General features: G+C 35.6%; 2 protein-coding genes across 4 annotated transcripts; one reads left to right on the top strand and one right to left on the bottom strand.

Moving 5' to 3' along the window:
- Nucleotides 1–1,437: 1,437 nt before the first annotated feature.
- Nucleotides 1,438–15,150, top strand: LOC110107119 (ADP-ribosylation factor 2). Of its 3 annotated transcripts, XR_003702775.1 has the most exons (8): nucleotides 1,438–1,594; nucleotides 2,018–2,177; nucleotides 9,415–9,485; nucleotides 9,690–9,809; nucleotides 11,136–11,254; nucleotides 14,586–14,667; nucleotides 14,782–14,845; nucleotides 14,947–15,150. XR_003702775.1 is itself a non-coding variant. In XM_020837284.2 (7 exons), the coding sequence occupies exons 2-7, from the start codon at nucleotides 2,030–2,032 to the stop codon at nucleotides 14,785–14,787; spliced, it is 546 nt and encodes a 181-aa protein (XP_020692943.1). In that variant the 5' UTR covers nucleotides 1,438–1,594; nucleotides 2,018–2,029; the 3' UTR covers nucleotides 14,788–15,150. The 3 variants fall into 3 exon arrangements, 2 of the variants coding, with proteins under 2 accessions (XP_020692943.1, XP_020692944.1); XM_020837284.2 differs by having other exon boundaries at nucleotides 14,782–15,150; XM_020837285.2 differs by having other exon boundaries at nucleotides 1,465–1,594; nucleotides 1,998–2,177; nucleotides 14,782–15,150.
- A 2,484-nt stretch (nucleotides 15,151–17,634) lies between these two features.
- Nucleotides 17,635–22,737, bottom strand: LOC110107118 (geranylgeranyl diphosphate reductase-like). Its single transcript, XM_020837283.2, has 2 exons — nucleotides 22,024–22,737; nucleotides 17,635–18,565 (listed from the first exon to the last, which is right to left on the bottom strand). Exons 1-2 carry the CDS (start codon nucleotides 22,672–22,674, stop codon nucleotides 17,843–17,845), a joined length of 1,374 nt encoding a protein of 457 aa, XP_020692942.1. The 5' UTR covers nucleotides 22,675–22,737; the 3' UTR covers nucleotides 17,635–17,842.
- Nucleotides 22,738–23,131: the final 394 nt, after the last annotated feature.

Raw genomic sequence — 23,131 nt, 5'->3', positions numbered from 1 at the left:
ATTCAAAAGATTGGATGGGCTCAAAAAAGTGGCTACGAAATGCTATTATAGTGACAAAAATGTGACTTCTTTTGTTGTATTGTTTCTGAAGTTATTTTTTTATACAAAATATTTTAATTAAAAAAAGTAATTTTTAATTAAATTATTTCGAAAGAAGTCTTATTTTCTTTGACATTACTAAGCAAGATTAAAAAAGGGAGTGAAATTCACGAGATTGAATGGGCTTCCAAGTTCCAATGAATGATATTTGGTATTTCTTTTTTGAGTGGAAGTGAGTTAATGTGAAGTGATTTCATATGCGGAAAGATTGCTAAGGCACCTAAAGTTTTAGTTTTAGTCAAATATTGAATGTTTGAAAAATATATTTTAGTATAGAAATATCAAATAATTGAGTGTTAATTTTTTGGTTGAAAGTAAAATTTTATGGTTATATTCTATCTTTTCTAGCTTTAATATTTTTTTATTCACATCCAAAGATTGATCTTCTTGTTCTTGTTGTAGACGTGTTTGTATAAAGTTTGATATGTTCGATCCATAAAACAATTAAGATAATCAACTTAAGCTTTATTTGAGACGGCTTTCTTATTATCTTTTAAAGCAATTTTTCAGTATAAAAATTATAATATAAAGTTATTTTAAGAAGCAGTAAGAATGTTGAGACGAGTACAATCATGCCATCTATTAGGCACTGTGTTGCACACCTATTTACGCTATTGTCCTACTCCAACGAAGGAGACAATAAGTTGGAAAGTTATTAAGGATGTGATAGAGTGCTATTTTCATATCATTCAAATAAATTTGAATGCTGCATGGGTAAATAATAAAAGCATTTTTACAAATGTAAATAACAAAATTTATTGAGATAAGTAAAATCTCTCAAAAAAATATAGGGAGTTTTACATACATATCACTTTATTTTATGTTATTTACATATTTAACATTCAAAATATTAATATTATATGGCTATCACTATAGAATAAATTTAGGTGCATGGAATGAAATATTAAAGTTTATATGATGGTATGAATGATAGAAAATGAATCATAAAACTGGTATATTTGATATTAAAATTGTATATGAGTGATAGGCATGTAATATTAATATTTTGGGCGTTAGATATGTAAATAGTATGAAATAAAGTGGTATTTATGTAAATTTCCCAAAAATATAATATTAAGTACAAATCAACATAAATAATTTGTCGGCACCTAACGATTTTCTCGCTAATGCCCAGCAAGGTTAATAGCGCAACTGAGTCGATTCCTTATTCTTTCATCTAACCGGTGATACCCGGTTGACACCGGTCATACTTGGTTTTGTTCTTTGGCTACTTCGTCCGGTCCGTCGCGGGCCATCCCCGGTCACACATGCGTGGTCTCGACGCACGAATCAGGATCGCCTTCTACCGAATAGCGACCGCTTTCGCGTCAGCCAACTATATATATAGTGCGCAATTTGCAGTTTCTTCATTTCTCGCAGATCATCTTTTCCTGATTCGTTTTGTGAAGCGCGTAGGAGGAAGACGATCGGGCTTTGAGTTCGTCTTCTTTATCCTTGGAAGTATTCATCTAGATCTGTTTGCTTACTTCTCCTGGTAATGCTTCTTTACTTTTGATAGATCTATTCCTTTAGTTTCCTAGATCTTCCTTGTTCTTCCCTCTACTCATCGCGATATCCTTAAAGTTGGATAGATCTTAAATCTTTTTTTATTGATCTGTTCACATATTTGATGATCTAAAATTTCAATTTATAGATCTGAATTCATCGTTGTCAGGAGCCGTCCTATTGCTCCATTACTATCATCTTCCATTGTAGGTTTCTTTTCATTTTATGCTTTGGGTATTCGATACTGCCCCACATCAGTTGCAGATCTGTAATTAGGTTATCTCTGTAGTTTTGGAAAATTGTCATTCGATCGTTTTTTTTTTTCCTTTGTTTTTTTTTTTGAAATTTCAAAGTATTTTTATTTGTTTTTTTGCATTTGTATTGCTCATTAGGCCTTGTCTTTGCGATTCAGCTTTAGAGAAAGATGGGGCTCACATTTACGAAGCTCTTTAGCCGTCTCTTTGCGAAGAAGGAGATGCGGATTCTGATGGTCGGCCTTGATGCTGCCGGTAAGACCACGATCCTCTACAAGCTGAAGCTCGGAGAGATTGTTACTACCATCCCAACTATTGGTAAACTCTTGATCTATTCAAACCTCGTTATGTTTTTTTTTTCTTTCTAGATTTGCTAGAGTTAGCCTAGATGTGTTAGGGTTCTATCTTTTTTCTTTGTTCTACAATCATATGAAAGGGAAAAGAATCTTATAAATTTCTTTTGCTGTCTTCTAATCGTGATTGCTCACCGATTATGAATGATTTTACCCATCTTTTAGGTAGATTGCATGGACTTTTTTTCCTTTTAATTGATTGTCTTCTTGTGGAATGTTCTCTTTTCTCGCATCTTTCATTTGTAGAGGTCAAGAGAATCCAATGATGCATAGCATGTTCTTCAGATAAATAGTATAGTTTTATACATGAGTCCTTATTCTTTACATACTTTCCTGATATAAATCTTATCATCTTTTACGATCATGATTTATGATTTTAAGTCCACTTAATATCATGCAATAACAAATGCTGCAATATTCTTATTTTTTTATTTCATACTCTAACCACTGATGTTCTTCAGTCAGTATTATGACTTATCTGGAAACCGTGTAAAATTAACTTTAGTTTTGTTGTAGAGATATGGTAGGTTGTGCTGAGGCAGTTGCCCCCAGAATTTAGTCTATTTAAATGGCTGTGTTTATAAAACAATTTAATTGACGTCCTTGCTCACAAAGAAGTGGTAATCACAGGATTTTTATGGAAAAAAAATCATATATGTAGCAAACTACAGAGGATTGTACCTTACAGGTTTTCCTTCCCTTGCAATCGCCAGGCAGCAAAAAAAAAAAAAGAATAAAAGGAGTAAAAATGGCTGGCGTGTATCTTTTAAGATCTATTAGAAGACCTATGAGGAGCATAAAGGGTTGAATACATGAAAATGCCATCTACATTTATTGATGTTAGTGACAATTGAATATTGGCTGTACTTATCCATCTGCTAGTAATAATTTAGCTCTCGAAAGCTAACTTATTACCTCTATTGCGTTTCTTTGTGGTCAATTAATCAATGTTGGTCCTGTTGAGCTAATGGAGGATTTAAAACTGGGTGATCATCTATTTTTTTGTTAAATAACATGAGGCAATGCTAAAGATGGTTTTAACCGTGACTTTAGTTTTGAATTTTGTCATTTGTAGGCTTACAATCGTTCCTATCAATTATTTTTTTTCTATAGTCTTGTACTGTCTGCCTATTAATAGAAATATTAGAAATTTCAGCAAGGAATTTAGCTAATAACCCTCATCTTCTTTATAATTAGATTGCTTTTTCATGTTTGTGCACCTTCTCATCCCCTTTATTTTTCATATGTAAGATTTTAAGGGTTGGTAGGTTATAGTTGCGTTTTGCCTTATTGCAGTAGTTGTATATTTTTTTTCGGCAAAATTGTTAATGTTTTCTAAAATTGATTATTGGGCCAAAGCTTTGTTTTGCTTGTTATTCATGCACTTTTTGGCTAATATTGTCAAAAGGTCAATTGCGGGGTTTGTGCGGCTTAAGTCAGGTGAGTGGAAGTTTAGGTGCAAGCTAAGCAAATTTTGGCAAATTGTTCCTTTAAATTTAGTTTTTTTCTCAATTCATTTGCTAAAATAAATGCTAGATGTTTATTCATCTCAAACCCTATTTGTATTGTCAATTGTCTATATATTTTTTAACATATTAAAATTAAGAATATATAATTTATGTTAGTTTAACTTTTTAAAATAGAGATTGTTAAGCGATTCTAGGATAAACTTTAGCCACACAATATAGACTAGGTATCAATGGATGTGTAGCTTTAAAATATGAAAACAAGATTAAAATAAATATTTCTAGGATAAGATGGTGGTATTTGAAAGGTTGTAATTATTAATATTGTATGGTAAATTATTAAGAGGGACAATTGGAAGTTTTAACTTGAGCCAAAATTGATGTGGGATGGGACGAATTTCATTAAGAAGATTATCATAGAAGTTTTATGTGAGACTAGAAATCGATTGTACATTTGGATGCTTGTAGGGTCAAGAAGAACAAAATTCATTAGCAAAAAAGAAACTTATTTGGGATGGTAGTTGCAGCTTCCTTGCAAATTTGTTGTTGTAGCTTTCTAAAAGAGTTCATTGATAGTAGTTGCTTTTTTATTCTCATGGTGATATATTGTCGGTATTGTGGCGTGCATATTCATGTACAAGAACTATAGTGAACATTGACCTTGATTTCATCTTTTGTCCTGTAGCATACACATCCATGTAAGCGTTGTGCAATCTTTTATTTTTGGATTTCAAAACTCAATTTAATGTGAATTGACCCAATATAAATTAAAGCGGTGTCGATTAGCTCGAATACATTCAATTAAATTTATCTAAACTTAAAAATCTAATTTTGAAAGTTTAATTCAACTCTTTTTCAAAATTTCTCTCTCAAATACTCTTAATTGCAGCCAATTAAATCTTAGCCCTTAATTTCAAAATCAAGGAGGAAGGATAGAATGTTAATTAGTTTCAAATAGATGATTCTAGGTTTTAATAAAGGGTGTTTGGGCGGCAAGGGTGCTGAATTCATTTGACCCCTTGTTGTTTTCATGCGAACAGAGGCGTGAGACAGAGAGGCGGTGACAGAGAGGAGCTTCATGTGATTCAACGTGAGGGAGAGAGAGCAATTGAGAGATTCGTTTCTCCCTCAGTAATCCTTTCTCTTCTCCATCATCATAATATTTCTTCTTCTACTACTACTACTATTACTACTACTATTTCTTTCTCTTATTCCTGGTTTATTCATTTGGTAATTAAGATATTTAAGGTTTGGATTTCCCGATTTTTTGATTAAAAATCTGAGAAGTTTTCTTTGAGTTAATTGTTTAAGTTTTGCATATGATTAGTTTCCATAATCTGTTGATAACTGCACTCTTTTCTCTTATTTATGACATAATTTTAGTGGTAAAATGAGTAATGGAAGCTGCACCTATTTTATTTCATATGGTTATATTCATTCATTCTTCTGTTCCTAATCAAAATAAATGAAACAGTAAAATTGTGATATGTTTAGATTAAGGTGTTCTTGTTAACATGATTGAAATTTCCATGGCTAATTTTTATTTGTATGCAATATGACTCACCATATATTCTATTTGGAGCTAATTACCATCCTATCATTACTTCTTGATTTTGAAATCAAGGGCTAAGATTTAATTGGCTGTAATTGAGAGCATTTGAGGGATAAATTTTTGAAAGAGGCTGAATTAAATATTGAAAATTAGATTTTTGAGTTTAGATAAATTTAATAGAATGTATTTGACAGTAATTTAATTTCAATTGGATTGATCTACATTAAATTGAGTTGATTGAAACCGTCGAGCTTCAAATCACATCAGATTCGAGTAAAATTGGCTCGTTTTTGCTCGATTAAATGTATTTGATTAATAAACAAATTAATTTTTTGTGATTTTGAGCTCGAGTCAAATTGACTCGATGATGATCATTTGAATTTATTTGACCATTAATCAAATTAATTTAATTATTTTGGGCTCGATTCAATTCGATTTTTAAATCGGGCTCGAATTAAATCGAATCGGACTCGATGTCATCAAATTTTGCTCATGTCATCAAATTGACTTCAATTAACTGGAATATAGTTTAATTTTTTACTTTAAAGAAGGGATCGCGAGAACAATTGCAAGTTTTGCTAAAAACTAGGTCGACAATGCATGAAGAGAAATTCTTAGGTCTAAATGAGATACCTTTTGAGATTTGAAGACTTGTGATAAAATTGTAATTGTTTGGTTAAAAATGATTTGAATGGAGTTTTGTAGACTATGAGGATGTCAAATGAATGAAAAAGAGGCATCTTGGTATCAATATTTAGGAACAAAGAACTTGTTCAAGATTATGATTATTATAGATGAACTAAACTTATGAGTCATAAAATGAAATTAGGGAAGAGACTCATTGAACATAGAAGTAGAAAGATAATGTTTGGTTTAGACACTTAATTTGGTTTTATTTTAAGAAGAGCCAATATAAAATCTTTTTTTTTTTGTTGAGCTAATGAACTAATATATTGAGCAGAAAAATGATATATATATGGTTTTATAGATCATGAGAATATGCGATTCACACAAGACTTAGTTTGGTGCGCATCGAGGAAGGAAAACTACAAAAGTTATATATAAATATATGATGAAGCACTTGATAGTATTGACAATAGTCGACTGATAATTTTTTTAATTATATATGATTACATCAATGATCAATATTAAGTACATAGTTTTTGTATGGGATAAATGCTTATAGAATACATACAAAGTGGGGTGACTTATAAAAAAATTTAATAGATAGATGTTTTAGCATTAACATGACTAGTTATTTATATCAATTTTAGTGGGTGTGATAGGTGTAATAATCGGTCAATATATATGCACACACTCGCAATACACTTGCACTAGGTAATTGAAGATAAGAAACAAGAATTTAGTTGTATATCCAAACTGCAAAAACTTGTAAGCCTAGTAAGAAGCATTGGCCGTGAACAAGAATCCTGATAGAAGAGGAACACTATGTTAGACCGGTCCACTGGACAGACCAGGCGGGACCGATTCACGCGTGAAATCGCAAAAAACAGCGACCTGGGCGAAAGCCGCGCGAGACGCGCGCCTTGCGGGACGGTTTCGGGAAGGAAATTGAGGGAGTTTAGGAGGGAAATTGATTGTAGGGACTGTTTAGGGAATTCCTTTTGAATTGTATGCATTAAATAGTAGATTTTCCTAGGGTTTGATCATCTTGAATTTGGCTGAAATTTGAGATCTCTTAGATTTAGGTTTTCTTTGGGCTCTTGGCGTTGCCAGAGATTTGGGAGAGAACGATCCTCCTCTCGAATTGAGGATCAATTGTATATTGCTATTTTATTCATCGACTAGTGGAATACAAGCTTTTCTTTGAGTTTTCTCACAGATTTCCTTGTGGTTTTGCTGTTTTTCTGCTGTAAACAGCAGATTTCTGCTGTTCTCTTGCTGTGGACAGCAGCTTTGCTGTGAATGTTCGCCGATTTTGGTTAGGTTACTTGCGAACTCAAGTATTTCCTATCACACCATCCTCATAATCATATGAATTCGCACTCTTGAATAAGTTGCAAAATAACAGAGGCAACTTATATAGGAAACAAGAATTTAATTGTATATCCCTGTCACATCAACCCGCAAGCCTAGCAAGCATAAGTTGCAGAAAAGAGTTATGATAGAATATGATCAATATCCAATTAGTCACATGAAGTTGCAGTATTGATAAGATACAAGAATCATGGAGAAACAACATTCCCTGAAAATGGATCATAGACAATCTTGAAAATTTATCTATGGTTATAATTTTGCTACAATCCTGTAGAATATGAATCCTGATAAGTATAAGCTTTTGGGTCTATATGCTCGGATAAGACATGTAGACTTGGCACTACATGTAGCTACATCTCGATTGAAGATAAGTTGTATATTAAGATTTGCATATCATTTTTATGCAGATTGAAAAAAGTTCAACTATGATAAATTATTGGTTTGATATCCTTCCAAAAAATAGGTGCATGATGATTGGAGTTTCCTTAAAAGAGTGCCATGAATCATTACAAGGACTATCTTTCAATCTTACTGGATATTTTTAATATTCATCACTAAGAATACTGTAGGAATTAGATTAGTATTTTTGTTAAAGGAAAAAAAAGTGATATTATGTGGTGTATGTGAAGTTATGAGCGGATGGAAGATGATAAAATATAAGACATTTTATGATGGTTCATGGTATAATGTAATATTTAATGTATTAAAAATTGTACTGCTACTAGAATGTTCTTTGCAAATAATATTGGTTATAAACTCTTTAGACCCTGTAAAATGTCCAAACATGCTAACCCCATGCTAATCCCCGCTTGAAACTCTTTAGACCCTGTAACACTTTGCCAAAAGAATTGAGCCTGTCCATTAATTTTATTACAGCAAATTCTAATGTATCTATACAAATTGAATATTCCCTATTATTATACATCCCACGACATGTAGGAATATAAATTTTAATCTGATAATAGTAAATAGGAACAGAAATTTAATTTTATATTCCAGCTACAGCCAACCTGTAAGCTCAATAAGCACCAGTCTAAAAAACCTCAACGATTATGCCTTGGCCTATCTTCTTCCTACTTTATTTATCCTGTCTTCCTGTGCTTCTGCTCTTTGAGAGTTTGACGGTCCCCTTGATAAATTTTGGTGTTAAAAAATCATTGCGGATCTTAAATACCCTTTTTTTATACAATTAAAATGTTGAAAACTAGTTTATGGAGATTAGGAAATATTGCACTTATTTATAAATGAGTGCAGGAACTTTTAATTATCTATTATTATAAAAGAGATCAAACAACTTTCTCTAGTCACAAGTGGAAATCACTGAAAATTATTTAGAAAAAAAATTCAGCTCGCTTGTATATTTCTTGAGGATCTATTGGAAAATCTATTAGGAACATGATGCTCTTGTTAGGAACCTCAATTATAGGGGTTGAATATATGAATTTCATCATATTGTTTGAGATAAATCAATGACATACGAGTATGGGCTGTATAATCCGTCTGTTGGCCATATTTTTGCTCTCAATGGCTTTTAATTACCTCTCTTGCACTTGCACTTCTTGTATGGCCAAATAATATGATCATTCCAGTAGAGTTGACGGAGGATTCTGAATTTGGATGATTATCTTTTTTTCTTTGTTAATTTATTTGTATTTAGCATGAAATAGACCTAATCATGAGTTTGACTGCTCTAAGTCTGAAATGTGCCAACAAGCTTATTACTATTTCGAGTAATTCTTTTGTATACGAGTAAAGGGAACTAATTGTCTGATGAGTAAAAATATCAGAAGCTTTCAGCGGAAGTTATTAAGGGAATAACTCTTTTTTTGTACTTTGATTGCTTACTCTTGCTTCTGGACCCCTCTCCGTACCTTTTCTTCCTCCGCATTAGTTTTTGGTACAGTTTTCTCGGATGCTGCACTTACGTATCTATCTCTATTTGGAACTGTTGAAAATCTAGTTAATGTTTTTGTTTTGGCTATATTGGCCAAAGTTTCGGCGGTTGCTTATGTTGCTTGATGTACAATAAAGGGTGCTTGTATCTTTAGTGAGGACGAGGAACAGGCCAGACCACAAGCCAAACAGTTTTTGGTCTTTTTTTTTAATATAGTTTTTTTTAAGATATTTCACTTAAAAAATGCAGTGTATTTAGTCATTTTTAAGGCTTGATCAGCGTTGTATTGCAGGGTTCAATGTAGAGACTGTTGAGTACAAGAACATTAGCTTCACCGTTTGGGACGTTGGTGGTCAGGATAAGGTATGTTTTGCGAAGTTGTTTGAGCATGAGAATATAGATCCTCATTATACTTGTGAAATTTCATAAGGTTCATGTGAGGAAGACGTAATTCTTATAGCATCCTGCCCTAAGATTTTGATGGAACTACCACACTAAAAGAAAAAGCACTGCAGCTAACTTATTTCTACCTACCTTTTGGCTTTTGTTATACTGGAAATGAAACAGATCAGACCATTGTGGAGGCACTACTTCCAGAATACACAGGGTCTGATTTTCGTTGTCGATAGTAATGACAGAGATCGTGTTGTCGAGGCCCGGGATGAGCTGCACAGGATGCTAAATGAGGTATGTCCTGAGGTGTATTTTCTGATAGATGTACGTCAATTTTTGTTCCGTCCCAAGTGTACTTTGTTTTCATATTATTTTGTTTGTTATCTCACGTATAATTTTGGTTATCACAGTTGGAAGAATAATATTACTAGGTGCAGTTTTGTTTACTTATTTAATTTCATGATGTATTCATATTGGAGATTTACTATTTAAATTTTTTGTTGACCTTAGAGGGTAAAGGGCAGGGAACTGCATTATCAATAATAATAAAAAAAATCATCTGCACAAAAGTAATTGCTCTTATGCTTGTCCATGGAAGCTAGAAATTAAGATTTGGTGTTGTGGCCGTCATCATCGCCTCCTTAACGCCAGCTTGGATGATGTTTTAAGCTGCATTATGGAGGTGATAACTATTGGAGTGTGATCCTCATTTGCTTGATGATTGGTCAAGTGAATCACCATAAGGCCCTCATTTCGATGCATTCATGGGTTCCAGGGACCTTCTGAAAGCCATCAAGTAATTAGCCTATATTGCTGGGTCGTTCTATGGTTGGGGGATTTTCCCGGTCCTTGGACCTGTTTGTTGGGTTTGTCATTTCTATGGTTAGGCCGGGAGATTTTTCCTGGTCCTTGGACAGGAACATTTCTATTGTTAGGCCTGGAGATTTTTCCCTATTCTTGTATCGGAGATGTAGGTGCTGATGAACTCCTTTCAAAGGCTGAGAAAGAGTACACACATGCTGAGTATAGCTGGGATTTGTTCTTTGTCGATCCATGCAGTTATAGCTGGGATTTGTTCTTTGTCGATCCATGCAGTTCAGAGCAGTCTGATTGAGACCAATACCATTTTACTGTCAACTTATGATTCAATTGCAGTCTGTAGGCTTCCCTTCAAAATTCTTTTACGGATAATTAGTCTTTCATCTGAGAAACTTCAGTTTCATTCATGAACCAATTGAGGTGAATATGAGAATAAAATGGGGTGAAGTCTTCAATTATTGAATAATATATAGAAGATGCTGCGGGAGGATGGAGAGCCATATTATTTGATCCACTAGTATTTTAAAACCATTTTTAAAAATGCCGCATTATTTGCAGCAAGGAGGTTTGCTCTAGATGAACCTTTAGGTCAGATGCAAATTTCCTTTTCTAGTTCTATTTGAATGAAAGATTGATTATCGGTAAGTTGGTGGTGAGTGCTGTGGTCCACATGTCATAGCCTTTGAAAGTGAACATTTGATATGACGATACTCTGTTTTCACTGAACCTTTTGTCATTAATCTTTTGCTTTGCAAGTATTTTGAATCTTATTCTTATTCAGCTTTATATTGATTCTTGTAGGATGAGCTGCGTGATGCTGTCTTGCTTGTGTTTGCAAACAAACAGGACCTGCCAAATGCTATGAATGCTGCTGAAATCACTGATAAGCTTGGTCTTCATTCACTTCGTCAGCGACACTGGTATGATGCTTTCTTCTCAAAGCCATAGTTCTGAATAGTGAACTTTGAATAGTTTGACGGTAAAGGAGTATGTCCATCTTCATATTTTCTAGTAGTTATGACTTAGAAGACATTCTTGTTAGGATATTTAAACCTTGTAAGGATATTTAAAGTGAGGCATTTTGGTTTATTTATTTTTATAGATGATTTTCAATTAGTGAGATCCTTGTTGAAATAAATTAAAAATTAAAATAGTGAAGAAAGTGTTTAGGGAGATGAAAGTACTTGGGATCAATGAAAAAAAAATGAATGTGTTTTGTAATTATTGTGCAATGTTAGAAATTATCCTCTTATATTTTTAGAAGATAAATTAATATTTGGATGTGATAAGTTTTACTTGTTAAGTATCTTGGTTCTCTTATTATACTTGAGAGATGTGATATAGAGGACATTACTTCTAAAACTATTGGTGGATGGTTAGAATGAAAAAAAAAATTGATGTAAGCATGTAAGATGCCATAAGATAATCATGGAGAGTTGGACATAAATTCTATAAATTATAATTGGGTTAACTATGCGTAGATCTAAGTGGTGGTTTTTAAAGATTAATTAAGTCATTGAAAGGGATATAAATGAGAATACTAGGATGTGAAAAACTAATGATAGATTGATAAATAATAATATTTGATACATTGTCAAAAAATTATCTTGATCGGGCACGAATCTCGAGGCAAAAGCTAGTTGGAAACTTCAAAAATTAATTTTGGGAGCACCCGAACTCCGATTTCAGCGAGCTTACAGTCAAACTGAGCGTCTCGGAAATACGGACCCGTCGACACCAAGATCAACTCGATCCGAGCCCAAATGGGTCCGAATCATGGACCCAAAGCGCTGTTGGAAGGTTCAAACCACAATTTGAGTTACCAAACGGACTCCGATTTTGACGAGCTTATACTCGAATCGAACGGTTCGACGAGACGAATCCAACGAGCCCATGATCACTGAATTCCGACATCACTAAGGCCCTCAAATGACCAACGAACGGTGCACAATTGTAGGATTCAATATCGGCCGTCCATTCAACCACTCCCTATTCACCCCTGATCTCACGCCTATTTACGGGCCATGCCACTCCAGAAAATCTATAAATAGAGCTTCACATCAATCCAAGGCCTTCTCCCAAGGAAGAGCCTCATTTGTAACGACTACAAATACTAGTGGATTCATTCAAACTGGGCTAGGCCCCGTGGTTTTTCCCCCTTTTTAGGGGTTTTCCACGTAAAAACTCTGGTGTCTCTTATGAATGTTTCACCCCCTCTCTTATCTGCTTGTGTGCTGGATCTTCGTACAATATTAAGACGTTAAACCATATATTTCTCTACCGCCGTGAATACTCCAGGACGCAAAGTTGCATTTATCGAAGAGAAGTGATGTAGGACTAGCATGTGAAGACTTGTATTATGAAATTAAACATAAGTTAAATTTAAAATCAACAAGTTATTAATCATGGGGATGCTTAAACAAGCTTCAAACAAGCAAGAAAGGCAATCCACAAATAGCAATTAATCACAACCAAAGTTCTAGAATTCAAGAAGGATAAATCAAATCAACAACTTAGCTAACATGGGTTGGAAAAAAAGATTCAACATTTAACATAGATCAATCACTATGAGAACCATGCACTCAATGATTTAAGAAGCTAGCGGATTTAAATTAACATGAAAATAGTAACGCCACAGAGAATTGGACTTCAAAGCTATCTACTTAAATGTATGAAGTAAGAGTAGAAAGACTTAGGTATTTGCGTCGCAGGGAGGCTTCCTTCAGATGTGTAGTCTTGGCCCGTTGATCTTCAAATGGTTGCTTCGTAGTGCCTTCTTTGTGTCTTGCTTCAAAGTGGAGAAGAAGAGATGCTGGCTGAATTTGGAAGGAGGGAAGCCATGGTTTTTTTGGGGGGAGATTAGGAATGGTATGAGGTTAATTAGAGTGGTGGGGCTTAGGGGAATGCGAGAGAGAGTGAGATTGGAAAATGGAAAATTTGTTTTGGGAAAGGGAAAAGATAAAGTTAACTTTGCAATTAATATGTCAACTTCCCATTAATTAACTTGAAGAGTTCCAAGAGTGGGCAAAACATGGGGAAAGGGAAGGGGTTGCGGCTTTTCCAATTCCCAACTAATTTTGAAAATGAAAATAAGGAGAGGCAATTAATGGGTCAACTTCCCATTAATTAATATGAAGAGTTCCAAGAGTGGGCCAACCACGGGGAAAGTGAAGGGGTTCTGGCTTTTTCAATTCCCAACAAATTTTGAGAATGAAAATTAAGGAGAGGCAATTAATTGGTCAACTTCTCATTGATTAACATGAAGAGTTCCAAGGTACAAGTGGGGTTCAATTGGAATCCCAAATGTCAAAATTTCAGTTTTGGGAAATTTTGGATTGAGAACTTGGATGGGGAGGTGGTGGGTTTGCCGTGGGCGGTGGAAGGGGAAGGGGGTTGACTGGCGGTTAGGGAGGAAGAAGAAGGTGGGAAAGGGAAAGAGATACAAGGGGAAAACCAAGAGCTCGCCTTAATGGGCTATTGGGTACTTCATTTGACTTCTCCTAAAGCTTCATCACTCTACCACATTCACTCTCACACAAGAGAAGAGAGCAAAAATTAGAATTCATTAAAAAATAATCATCATTCCCTTACAAGGGGGGAAGAGAGCCATATATATATATATATGTATGTACATATATATATATGTATGTACATATATATATATGTATGTACATATATATATATGTATGTACATATATATACATATATATATAGGCACCATCACATGACAAGACAAAATACACAAATGCCCTTGGACTTATAACATAACATTAAGGAAAAGTTCATAAACTAAATTAAATCACATACAACACACATAATAATTAATAATATAACGACTCAATCGTGACCGTTGATCTACGGTCTCTTCTATGATATACTTTCTATTTATTGATATCTCCATCAAGATGGCAGTGAAAAATAAATTAATATGATTTGAGCATGACAATAAAGTTTAGATAACACACCAGTAAGATAAATGGATGAAATGAACTAATGAAATTTGAAAGAAAAAAAACAGACTAATGGTAAAAAAAATGTGCAAAGAGATTTGTGCAAAATAGATTAAAAAGTTCATGATGAGAAATGGTAAATAGGACTCATAAAGTGCATTCCCAAATGCTTCGGATAGTCGAATGATGAAGATGAGAGAAGACGTTCTTGTGATACTCAAAAGTTTCAGTACAATGATTTTGTTGAATATTACTTTGGCTGCCTTATCTGATGGGTCCGATTCTGGGATCTTATTTTCAGGTACATTCAGAGCACTTGTGCCACCTCTGGTGAGGGCCTCTATGAAGGGCTTGACTGGCTTTCCAGCAACATTGCCAACAAGGTAATTTCTCTTATGTTGGAAACTTTCCTTCAGCGAATTTTCGCTTTTCAAGCTATTGCATGGCCCTTAATGTTATTTCATTACTGTTTGCTTGACCAATTCCTGTAAATGCAGGGTTGAGAGGCAGATTTTTGTTGGAGTGCGCGGATGGTTTGAATTCTTCTCACGCTCCAGCGGAGTATTTTCATCTCCTTCTTTTACTTTAAAAAGCACATCTTCTATTCGCTGTGATGGAAAATCTTGTGTGGATGTCGAAATATTATCTCTTGTGTTTTGCAGTTGCAGTGTTGCTAATCGTCTTGCAAATTCTATTGGTTCCGGTGTTACGTGCGGTTTTATGATAGCTATTCACTGTTTGGAAGAGTTTTTTCTTGCATTATATAAGTATAAAAAGACTTCAACTATTATATTATTGAGATTCTGTTTGATAAATTTAGATTTTTTTTGTTGTTGAAATAAAATTTATTGTTTCTATCACTTTAAGAATACAAGTTCTGTTGTTGCTGGTGATATTATGGATGTTTAAGCATAATATTCCATTTTTTAATATGTTTGTTAAATTAAAAATATGATATAGTTTACAAATTTAAATTATGCAGGGTGCTATTATTGGTTGAGTTCTCTAATTGCCAATTGACTTCCTCTAATTGTGTGACCTAGCAACACCTAATTTTTTAAAATTTTAATTTATGCTCAAAATATGAATAAAATTAAAAATAAGATAAAGAGGGATAAATTTCTCTAATAGTGGTTTCGTTTGGGATTTTTTTTGTCAGTTGGTTTTTAGACATTTTTTGTATCAAAAAATTGTTGGAGAAAATAATAAAAAAATTGTTCCTTACAAAATTGTAGTTTAAAAAGTTCACAGATATTTGTTGATTTGGGATAAATTTTTTACTGATTTTTGAAGTGATTTTATGGTACAAAATTTTAAGTTAAAAAAAATTTACTGTAAAATAATAGTAAAATCGTTGTCTCGAATGAAATCGAAGATAGCCACAAAAACAAAAGAATAATGTATGGTTGATTATAAGTCAAATAAACGTGATAATCAAGATATGGGATTTGGAGATCATCCATCACGTAGATTGAGTTTATGAGGATTTACCATAGTAGCATTGAGAAGTTCAATCTCAGATATTTCTCGTTTTGAGGCCACGCGGAACTCTGCAGAATTGATAAGCTACGCATAGCATTGAACTGGACATGGAAATGAACTGGTTGGATTGGAACTCCATGGTTTAGAGCCATTGACGTTTTTTTATTGGAATTTTGAGGGAGCAATCTCAAATTCATAAATAGGCATGTAAAAAAATTCAAATTTAAGGTATTTTGATTTGAAGCTTAAATTTTAGTCATTGATATTAGCTTGTGAAAGAAAATAAATATGTCACATCAAATGATTTTTTTTTACTTGTTTGTAATTTTTTTAGAATATTTAGATCAATTAAAACAAAATTATCACATACGTAAATTTCAAATTCAAAATCTCTTAATTGATAGTCAAAACTTCCAACCAATCGATTTCATAATATGATCCTAGAACCAGTAATTTTTAATTCAGGTATGTGGAAACAGAGAGTTAGTCTAGTAGTTTTGCATTTGGGCTGCCTTCCTTATGCTTAAAATAATTTTTTATGCAAAAGTTAAAATTTTTAATTAAAAATATTGCTTTAAGAATAAAAAAAAACAGTTACAAACAAAACCTAATAATATGTACTTTTGATGTTTCAAATTTTTTGTAAATGTATTGTTATCAAATTGTGTTAAAAATGGTGGATTTTGCGCTTTTTTAAGCGAGTAAAGTTGAAGTCATGTAATTAGTAATTACAGTTTTTTCACCAGTTTAACAAAGGTGCCGGTGAATACATTTCGTATAGGTAATGCTATTTAGGCTGAATAAATTGATTGAAAATTTAGCTGAATTTGTAACAAAATATTTAATTTTTAATGTGCTGCATGTCCCGTATTATTAAATTTCCTTTGCGTTTTTCCCCTTAATGCTAACATGCCACTTTTTTTTTTTTTTTGAAATTATGAATTGGGCAGCTTAAGATATTCAAATTTTTTTATCCTTGCACTACAATCTTCCCAAAGGCTAGCTTTTGACAAGTTCAACACAGTCATTATGCTTCATTTGACCTCTACCTTGACCAAGAGATTCAGCCGACATATGAACATACCCTCCCCAAATCAAAACCCAAATCAAAGAATAATTGCTTCTTTACTTGAGATTAACTAAGTCAATATAAATTAAAGTTTCATTTGAAATGATTTTCTTCTTGATATCTGAAACTATTTCTTAGTACTAAAAAATTATTTTAAAAAACAATACGAAAACGGTCCAAAACAAAGTCTAAATCATAAGATAACAGCTAATTCTTACGCAGAGCTAAATTATTTGGTTAGTGAAAAGATTTGCTATTATAACTTTTAGCTTTAGAAAATCTTTTTATTGTATTTGTGGCAACATTATTTTATTAACTCATCATCATAATATTCTAATAGTGCATATCTATGAGTTGATTCATTACCATATGTTAATTAAATCTGCTTTCCGCAATCAACTTTTTTAAATACTGTAGCTGCCCAAACAGATCTTTTTTTAAGGAACTTTTATTTGGTCCGGTGAACGGACGTAGAGCTACGTTTGGCCGGCACTGAGATAGCGCCATGTAGCAGGCACAAAACCGTGGACCCGACCCGACAAATAGTGGGTATGTCGCACGTGCGTTTTTTAAATCCATGACAAAACGATATTGCTATGTATTGCTCGGTATTGTTAGGTATGGCTGGGCAATAACGAGAAATACCATTATGTGAAGACAAATACCGAGCAATACCGAGTTTTTCTAGAAAAACTCGGTATTACTCGGCATTGCTCGGTATTGGTCTTCACAAAGCGGTATTTCTCGTTATTACCCAGCAATACCTAACAATACAGAGCAATACCGAGCAACTACCAAGTAATACATAGCAATACGCGAACATAGCATTCCCGGGTTCCGGTCCGGGTCAAGTCATCGGCCGGGCGGTAAAGAGTAAGAACATGTAACGCGATCTCAGTGGTAACCGAACGTAGAGCTACGTCCGGTCACCGGACCTAATAATTGTTCTTTTTTAAGTCTACTTAGATACAACGGCTCTTCGTCTAAAAGAAATTTAGCTCGTTTTCCTACCAGCTGCTTCTCACCATCTCCATCAAGTTCTCCATCTCCCTCCCCACAATCCGCGCCTTCACCAAACTCGCCACCGTCTTCCACATCAAACCCACATCCCGCCACCGATCCCCTTCAGCCAACCTCTTATAAAAATAGCTATCGAACGTCATCCTCTGCACGTACTCATCTTGGCACATCTCCACCAGCGCCTCCCTCCCGACATTGCTCCCATAGAACACCCTCTGCAACAAATCCAGGAACCTAAACATCCCCAAATACTCCCCATCCCATTTCCTCAAATACTCCTCCTTCAATTCCTCCTCCGTCACCATCCCCTCCCCCTTCTTCCAAATCCTAACGATAGCCTCCCCGCACATCCTCCCAGACTTCGCCGCGAAGTAGATCCCTTCCCCGGAGCACTTCGTCACGTACCCCGCCGCGTCACCAACCAGCGCCACCCTCCCTCTCACTCTCCTCGGTCGTGGATGCTCCGGTATGGGATGCGCTTCCACTCTTATCACCTCGCCGCCGGCGATCTTTCCCCCTGCTCGTGCCCTTATCCCCGCCTGAAACTTCTTGATCTGCGATCTGGCGACCGTCGTCCCAGTCCCCACTGCCACGTGATCGCACTTGGGGAAAACCCACCCGTAGAAGTCCGGCGATACGTCGCCGCCGACGTACATCTCGGCCAGATCGGCGTACCGCTCCATCTTGGTCGGTGGCAATCGAATCCGTTCCTGCAAGTGATTGTACAAAACACAACATGAACAAGCAGAAATTTTAATTGAAAGAATTTCTAGCTCTCTGCTTCTCATTACACAAGGAAATCTCAAGGTCTTTTTTTAATATCTTTATCTCTATGAATAATCATCAATTCTTAGGGTTTATTTGCTTATGGTGAGCCCATTCCTATGAAAGAAGCTAACAATTATTAAATTTACCATTAAAATGAACCATTGGAATCATACAATCTCTCTAATTCTAGTGCATTCTAATGAGATGAACAAAATATGTTCTCTTTGCCTGAAGATAAGCCCTTGGACTCTCTCTCACAAGAAGTTAAAATGATCCAAGAATATCTTATTCATGCCACTAGATGTAAAAGCAAATTGATTTCCCAATGCTTTAAATCTGCCTGACTATTTAAAGGTGAGGATGACTTGGCCTTCATTTATCAGACAATTAAAGACTTGACCTTCATTTATCAGAGAATTAAAGGCATGTTTATGACTGTTAGTTTTTTTTTTTTTGGTAACGGGGTATCTACCCGCCGTCACCCCTGTAGATTAATAATTACCTTCATTCAAGTCAATTATTTGTTTCATTTGATTAACATGTTTTGCATCTCTATGTAATATATATATATAGATACACACACATATTATTAGTTGAATGATAGCCTTCAATGAATATCATTCATTTAGTCAAAAGACAACTTAAAATTTTAAAAATTTTGAGAGAAAAAACCTTTAGAAAGTTGAAAAATAATAAGATATATTGAAAGTGTTACGTGCTAAAACATTTGAGTCAGTAGAATATATATTTTATATCTCAACGTTGTAAAAAAAGTCAACACACATAGTTAAAAAGTAGTAAGTCTATAATTTTTTTATGTTGAAAACTTGAAAAGTGAAAAAATCATGGGATCTGACCTAGTTGAAAAATCTACTAATATGCAAGAACCATCATTTCTTCACCGTTGAAGAAGATAAGGTTTAAATAAAAAGACAGTAAAAGAGCAACAAATATTCAATTATGAATGCATTTTTATTGCACTTTTTGTGCCCCTTTTTAAAAGCGCAGCAAAAGCACAACAAATATTCAATTATTTAGTAAACATTAAATATTTGATGCCCTTTTGCAAAAGCTCAACAAAAGAACAGTAAAAGTGCAGCAAATCCGAACATTTCTCTCAGACTGGTGTCCGCACAGAATAATTAGTCTATTATTAAGGGGTAGTTTTGTTGGATTACATAATAGTGCACAGTATTCCAAATGCATAGGTTTTGAAAATTTTATTGTTTAGTTGGATGAATAAAAGATGCAAAGTAAAATAAATGTAGTGTAATTCATTATAATTCATTTGTCAGGTAAACCAAACTTCATTCAAGTCAGGTAAATTATTAGTAGAATAAAAGGCATGTTTATTAGGGCATCAATTATTTTGCATTTGTAATGCTTTGATTTTTGATTCATGTATTAAAAAAATCATGGTATCGGGGTTTGTATGTATGTCTTCTTAAATGAAAAAAAAAAAAAAAAAAAAAAAAAAAAAAAAAAAAAAAAAAAAAAATTTAGCTCTCATATATTATTAAGTAAACATGTCAGCAAATTATGCAACAACATGATTAGTGGAATCATGCCACAAAATTCTTATTATGCAAATGAGTTTTAACTCTTCTTTTGACTTAATGCTTACTTTTATTTTGATATTATAAGCTACAAGGCTACAAATGATGTTGCTTTCATTTTTTTTTGTCATTTCAAATATTACGCTTAGATTGTTTTTTTAATTTTTATGTATTGTTTATAAATTATAATGACGTGTCAGCGTATTACCCCTATCCTGTATTTTTAAGAATTGATGCGTCCTGTATCCGTATCATGTCGTATCTATATCGGTGCAATATAGGAGGCCAATGTGGCTCTCTTTCCCTTAAATATCTTGAGGTTCATTTGCTTCGTAAATCTTTTTAAGGAATTGCCTATTTCTTTTTGAAATAATTAACATATTGCTGGGTTAGTGGGCATTCTCCCAGAGAGATTTTGGGGCCTTATGTTAACTATCTTTCTGATATTCTCATGTTTTCAAAGATCAACTCTATTATTTTGAATGGTAAGTAGAATCCCCAAGGCCTTTTTAGGCTATATCTTTCTGCTTTAACAATATTAAAGCTATCTCCATTGATCCTAATAGGAACAAACTCTTTTGGAAATGGTAACTAGAATCCCCAAGAACTAACTTTCAGATGCATGAAAATGCCACAATTTACTTGTTGTTTGTGACTAGCTTAAAAAATGGATGACTTAATAGTTGGCTCTCCCTCGCTGTTTTGGCCCTCTTGGGTTTTCTATTGCTTTTTGCATTTGGTGATTGCTCTATCTGAATTACTTATTCAGTTGTTCAATCTGCTCTTTCTGTTTATAATGGTTCATTTTATGCCTTCAGAATCTTTTGGCTGGATTGGTTTTACTCTGTTAATTTGTTTTGTTACATTCATACCTGCTACTGACTGAATAAATTCTCCTATAATTTGGTGCCTGAGTTTTTTTTTTTTTTTTTTTTTTGAACATATAAAATTAACTAGTTGTTAAGTCCACCTTTCTATGCCGCTAGTTTCTAAATATATACTTAGCTTGTGTAAATGGAGAAATTATTCTGTGCAAGCGTCTAGGCAGAAATACTCGTCTGGATATAGAGAAATCATTCTGTGCGGAGGTTGGACGAAGCTCTACTTCCGGACCCGACCTAGAAAAATCCAGGTTTGGGTCAACCCGTTTGCGAAATGGGCCGGGTCCGGATTCGGATTTTTGACCTGTTTGAAAAACAGCTCGGGTTCGGGTTGACCCGACAACCCGCGGGTCAACCCAAATTGACCCGTTTCACAAACCCACTGCTCAGGTCGCATCCGCGTCAGGTCCCGCGAACTCGCGCGCGTCCAGCTCGGCGAGCCCGTACAGCCGTGGAGTAGCGGATCCTGCCGCGGGATTCTCGCTTCCAGCACTCCAGTCGGACCAACCTGCACTCGTCAGTCGGCGTCTCAGCGGATCCCGACGTCCCGCAACTCATGTCCAGCCTGACCTGGCGTCCCGTGACCTCAGCGTCTAGCCTGACCCGACGTCCCGCGACTTCGGCAAAATGGGCGGATCCTGCATTCAGCCCGCACCAGCTCCGCTCCGCAGTCCACAGGCGAGCTTGCGAGTCGCGACTTGGACTCCGCGGCTGCTGCTCGCGATCGCGCACAGCCACACTCGGGTTCTGGTCGGGTCAACCTGGCAACCAAAGCGGGTCGGGTTGAAATGTTTGACCCGTTTGCAAAAACGGGTCTGATTCGGGTTGACTTGTTTAGATCAGTGTCAGCTCGGGTTCGGTTGACACCCCTACTTCTGATTATTGAGCTTCCGCTCTCATAATTTTCATATGTAATCAACCCAAACTGATCACCGAAAACGGATTCTAGATGACAAACCATACCTGGAACGCGATGGCCTGAGCATAGGGTCCGGCGTCGATCGCCTTGGCGACTCGACTATTTGCCCCATCGGCGCCGATCACCACGTCCACGGCCATGGTATTGATGGAACCATCCTTGACGTAATGGACGATGTACGGTTCCTTGGCTGAAGACGGTGATTCAAGGGCGGTAAATAGACCGGCAATCAGTCGGGTCCCATTTGATTCCGCCCTGCGGCGGAGGAAAGCGTCGAGAACCTCACGGCGGAGCATGGGGATGTGCTCGCCCGGACGAAGGGTTTTGCCGAAATCTGCGTGGAGGTTAGAAGGGGAGATGATCCGCATCCGAGTGACGCGACGGTCGATGAGCTCCTCGGGGATGGAGAACTCGTCCAGCATACATAGCGGGATGGCGCCGCCGCAGGGTTTGGACCCATCGGGACTGCGCTCCAGGAGGTAGGTTTCCACGCCGGCAGCGGCGAGGGCTTCCGAAGCGCTGGATCCCGCGGGGCCGCCGCCGATCACAGCGGCGCGGAGGGGGCGGCTGTCGACGCGGGCGGAGATTAGGGAGAAGGAAGGGAGAGAGGAAGGGGTTTTGCGCTTAAGAGGAGGGAGGAGGATGGAGGTTGAGAAGGTTGAGCTTAGGAGACGGTGGTGTGTGTTAGCTGCCATTGCTATTGTTTCTTACTGTATTTTGGTTAGGTTTAAGAAGATAATAATAGGGAGTGATTCTGTACTCTCAAATAAATTAATAAATTAGAGGGGTCATTTGATGCGTACTTTATATTTGAGTTATTATTTAGTGCGGATATCGAACAGTTCTCCCGTCCAGTTAAACGTTTGGTATCAAGTAGTATTGAGTGGTATCGAGCATGAGTACCGAGCTCGGTACCGAGCAATGGGGTGACGTGGTACATTTTTTTTGGTCTCTGAACGCCCTCCAAACTATGCATAGAATAATAAACCGTCAATATGGATCAACGAATCGAGTATGGGTTCGGCTCGAAATTGACCTTACCGAAATTTGGCCAACTCAAACCTGACCTATTTAATAAACATGTCAAAAAATTTAACTTGAACAACCCCACTAGCAACCTCAAATTGACCTAATAACCCATTTTAATTAAAA

The sequence above is a fragment of the Dendrobium catenatum genome, unplaced genomic scaffold (genome assembly GCF_001605985.2).
Source record: "Dendrobium catenatum unplaced genomic scaffold, ASM160598v2 fragScaff_scaffold_1448, whole genome shotgun sequence".
In the NCBI taxonomy this organism is placed as follows: domain Eukaryota; kingdom Viridiplantae; phylum Streptophyta; class Magnoliopsida; order Asparagales; family Orchidaceae; genus Dendrobium; species Dendrobium catenatum.
Note: the sequence above shows the minus strand (reverse complement) of the source record. Positions and strands in the feature narration are given on the sequence as shown.

Bases quoted from the DNA above. Each gene is read 5' to 3' on its own strand.
- LOC110107118 (XM_020837283.2), bottom strand. From the start codon at position 22,674: ATGGCAGCTAACACACACCACCGTCTCCTAAGCTCAACCTTCTCAACC. The intron at 18,566-22,023 runs GTATGGTTTGTC...AATCACTTGCAG, and splicing joins CTCAGGCCATCGCGTTCCAG to GAACGGATTCGATTGCCACC.
- LOC110107119 (XM_020837284.2), top strand. From the start codon at position 2,030: ATGGGGCTCACATTTACGAAGCTCTTTAGCCGTCTCTTTGCGAAGAAG. The intron at 9,486-9,689 runs GTATGTTTTGCG...GAAATGAAACAG, and splicing joins ACGTTGGTGGTCAGGATAAG to ATCAGACCATTGTGGAGGCA. The intron at 9,810-11,135 runs GTATGTCCTGAG...TGATTCTTGTAG, and splicing joins TGCACAGGATGCTAAATGAG to GATGAGCTGCGTGATGCTGT.